Source organism: Pygoscelis adeliae, unplaced genomic scaffold (genome assembly GCF_000699105.1).
Source record: "Pygoscelis adeliae isolate BGI_AS28 unplaced genomic scaffold, ASM69910v1 Scaffold38, whole genome shotgun sequence".
NCBI lineage: Eukaryota > Metazoa > Chordata > Aves > Sphenisciformes > Spheniscidae > Pygoscelis > Pygoscelis adeliae.
This window is the reverse complement of record NW_008825614.1, coordinates 2395606-2400022: the sequence shown is the minus strand read 5'-3', so window position 1 is coordinate 2400022 and position 4417 is coordinate 2395606. Positions and strand designations below refer to the sequence as shown.

General features: G+C 39.6%; 1 protein-coding gene across 1 annotated transcript in view; it reads right to left on the bottom strand.

The window, feature by feature from the left end:
* Positions 1–4417, bottom strand: part of ITPR2 (inositol 1,4,5-trisphosphate receptor, type 2) — a 234126-nt gene that overhangs the window by 142759 nt on the left and 86950 nt on the right. Inside the window, exon 30 of the mRNA XM_009332815.1 lies at positions 3213–3413. Within this exon, the coding sequence (XP_009331090.1) occupies positions 3213–3413 (201 nt within the window). The remainder of the gene's footprint in view (positions 1–3212; positions 3414–4417) is intronic.

Genomic DNA, 4417 nt, shown 5'->3' with positions numbered 1-4417 from the left:
CAGGAATGAAAATTAGTCTCCCAGAGTGAAAAGTCAAGAAACATTTCATTACATTGTCCAGGGTTTCAACGTTTCAAATTTTGAATTTACAGCTTTTCTGATTGTGTTTTCCCTGTTTCTTGCTTATTTTTACTTTGACAATTGGATGGAGTGAATTGTGAATTCAGTCTTTCCTGCAATTCCTATTTCTCATTTATCTTTGGGTTTCTACAATGTTTCTACTTGTGACTTTTCAAAATAGACATTTTCTGGACAATTCACAGTACAGAAAAAAAGTTTTTAAAGGGACAAGTGCTTGGGAAGGAGGAAGGAGACAGTACAGGGACACGCTTACCATTAATTTCATTGCACTCAAGGAGGGGGAGGGGAGGGGAGGGGAAGGGAGGAAAATATGAGTATTCAAAATGTTGGAAAATTGACCTAACTTTTTAATACTGATGTCTGGAATACTATGCTCTTAGGACATTCCATGTACAAAATAATAAAAAATCCACACCAAGCCCTCTGGGAAGGTACATGCTCTGTCACTTTCTATTAAGTTGTTCACCACATTCCCATAGTTATTTTCCACTTGTGTACATTTTGCACAGAGGAGAGGGAAGACGACTCTTTCCAGGTTCCCCCAGAGTTACACTCTTATGTCACATCCAGACCTAATCGGTACCAGTATTGCTTGATATTTTATCATATCAAGTCAAACTGACCCCTCATCCTTTCATGTACCTATCACTGATTGTACAGGAGATAGTGAACTTGTGAAAAATGACGCTGCATGGCATGCTTGCTACACACTGACTGTGAGGAATCACAAACCAAAGCAGACGATGTTGCATCAGCTCAAGAAGAGCTAAGGGGGACAAAGTAATCATCATAAATGCAAGGACAGAAGAAGATGTCATCCCCTTTCCCCAAGTTATCCACTTTTAAATGTTATTTGTGAAGGGCATCCAAACATTGACCCAAGCAGAGAAAATTATGTCCCTTTAAAAGCAGAAAAGGAAGAGAAGTATCCAGTGTTAGCCAAAGTTCTCACTGAGCATCATGAGCTCAGTGATGGGGGGGGGGAACAAACAAAAAAACCCAGGAGCATTTTCTTCCACTAAAGTATATTTTCAACGAGTTAAGAACTGTGTGGAAATATAATGAAGGTTGGTCAGTATCGGAGCAGCTGTTGACGCTCTGCGATGTATCACTCTAGAATACTATAGATAATAGAAAACTCTGCTGCCACATTGATCTGGTTCAAAAGTAAATTCTGCTTTCCCTTTTGTAATAATGTTTGCACAGATAGGCACTGTTCTTCCAGGAACCTCAAAGCATGCTTATAATGAGAAAAAGTGCCCTAAGGAACCTTTCAGGTCGGTAAACATCATTACTAGCACTCTACAGACATGGGGACCAAGGATATGAGAACAAGTGAATCAGCCAGACTGGGAACGTTCAATGTATTTTATGAAAGTACTCTTTCACAACGGTGCTCCTTCACCTGTATGCACCTTCTAAAATATGTAAGTATGATCAGTTTATCCCTTACTCCCAGTAAACAGGAATAAGCTACAATATACTTCCCGTGGGTAAAAGAAAACACAGGAGTAGTTGAGGCACACTGTACACTCATACTCTATCTTGTCTTACATGCCTCATCTGGAGGCACGGAAGAAGTTACACCACTTGTTTAAGGTCACAAAGTACATCTCAGTTATCTACTGAGAAACTGTCCTGACTCCATGGCAAGTTCCAACCATTTGGCTACACTGTTCCCTTTATATTGGATTGCCATTCAAGCGCCATTTAAATTTCGCTGTTAGCATCCTTTTCTAACGAAGCATAATTACTTACCTGTAATTTCCTACTTTTTTTTAAAACAGATCATCATCTTACTCTCTTTCATCAAAACAGGGATGCTCCCTCCCCCCAGCAAATTCCTGCAGGACTCATGATGTAAATGTCACATCCAAGTTCATTTCGATTTTCATCACGCAGTCAGCTTGAAAATGTAGTATGACAATTTCTCTTTGTGCTATTATAGGTCAGTAACAAAATGTATTTAAATTGAGAAAAATCTAAAAATTTTGTTTAATGAGAAAGTAAAAACCTACAAGAAGCTGTGGTGGAAGGGGAAAAATCTAAAAGCACAAAGGCACAAGAACTGTTTGAATTATGTAAATCAAAGGCTTGTAATTGATATTGCATGTTAAAACACTTCAGTCAAATTGAAAAGGTTGAGGTGGATTCCATTAAAGGTTAGCCATGTAGGCTGAAGCTTTATTTTCTTAATTAGAAGTTTTTCCTCTTTGTTGCTGTGGAACAAAATTTCAGCAGGGTTTAGTTTCGTTCATGCCACAACTAAAGCTTATCTCTGTTTTCTTTGTAAAGATGTCTCTTCAAAAAACCAAAAAAAATACACTTTGTAAAGTAAAGAAAAATGTTCCTTGGACTCTGATCCTACCTGGACTTTTCACCGTATTCAACTTTACACACTTACTAATCTCATTGAACTGTTAACATAATTACAGTTAAATGCACAAGTGTCTGCAAGTTGAAGACTTCATTTATCATGCACGCTATATATCAAATCCTAATTGCAGAGAAGGCTATTAGGTATTTTCCTAGTAACTTTATTGGCATAAAGACTCCTCCACAAACCACTCTGTGGAATTTACTGGGTCAGACTCCGAATCTAGCTAGTTAAAGCTAGAGTAGCTCTACTGACTCTCACAGAAATGCTCTGGAACAAAAGAAACAAAAGCAGAAACTAGAACCTAAAACTGTTACATGGTTACGTGCTAAAAAAATGGTCTACAACACTATTTGGACAAATCTGTAGAGGTAAGAGCCTCTCATATGGCAAAACCATGCCACAATATGGCAAGTTTGGTGCATAAATGGGATCCTAAGTTACAGTACAGGAAAATGAAGGTTTATGTAACTCTGAGATTTCCATGCTACATCGTCTACAAATAGACATCTCTATATCACCATGCTAACACTCATGTTTTCTTTCTAGTAGTTATACAGATGGCCTTACAAAATTAGATTAAAACTCCCAAAAACGTCTGCTAAAATATTCATTATTTGTGATACCATTTAAAATTCTAAAGCGATGATGCCATTATATCCGATTGGCATCAAGAGCAGAAAAAGCAACCTCAAAATACTAGCGTGTTAAAAAGACATCACACGAGTGATTAACATACGAACCCTTCACTTACCTCTGTCATTACCATGTCCTGGCATTTTTTCACATATTTGCCATCTGCTTTCACAATGGTCTGCAGGAAACGCAGGTACTCCACATGACGGCCATGGGTCTCAATGCAGTGTACGAAGTGCTGCACCACTCTTTCACTAATTTCATTACACAGAAGGTAATTATTCATGAAGATGTGCCGCATGGTTTCAGCTTCCAGGAGCTAAACATATTAAAATCAAAACAGCCTTATAAGAAGAGCAGATCTGTTTTGAGATTGAAAGATTCACAGGACTCTAGACTAGAGAAAGGCACATTGGTAAAGGGAAACTGGGAAAGTCCAACGTGCAGCAGCCCAGTGATTAAGCAGTGACCTTAGGGCCTAGCTTTCATTTATGATGGGATTTCGCCACACTTTCCTATGAGTACAAAATGGTCCTAAAGTGGACATAAACAAAATCTGTGCCCATGGGGAAGGTGAAGACACACACATACACACGCTCCATTGCTAGAGCATTCTATAGGGACTTTGGTATACAAGACAACTGAGACCACATTCATCCCACCCACCATCAAACTTTGCATTGAGGCAACCAAATAACATGATTAGCTACCTCTGGCTCCCTCTATGGTTGACAGAGGCAGGCATTTCCAGCAAGCAAATCATTGCACGTGTAGTCTGATCACTCTCTGAGAGAACATCTCTTTCCACATTAACTACAGAGGGAGCCTAAGGCTATGTTTCTATAGGTGAGTAGCACAGTACAAGAGGAACAGATCTGTAGCAAGAAACGGATACTGCTGAGGACCCAGCATCCAGACTTCATGCCTTCTTGGGGCTTTTGCTTCAAACTTGCCCTAGCTTGGTCCCTTGGACTAAAGGCTCACGAGGGTCAGGTGTGCTCCTAGAGTATACCTTTCTGTTTAGCGTCACCTGAAAGGAATCCACACCAAGTTTGCTCCACAATGTGAACAAAAGCACAATAACTGGGATGATAGATGATCAACTTCAAAAGAACAGAAAGGCAAGTGCAAGCAGGCTCCATGCTTGGCACCTGAGTTAAATGTCAGTGTTGGATAGGATGGAATCTGGGTGCTAGTCCCCACTGTGGTCAGCTCAGCGCCATTCACTAACTTCACAAAAAAAGCATAAATAAAAAATAACAGAACAAATGCTTCCTAATGAAGGCAGGCCAGGGGTCTACAAACCTAATACTCACACTCTTT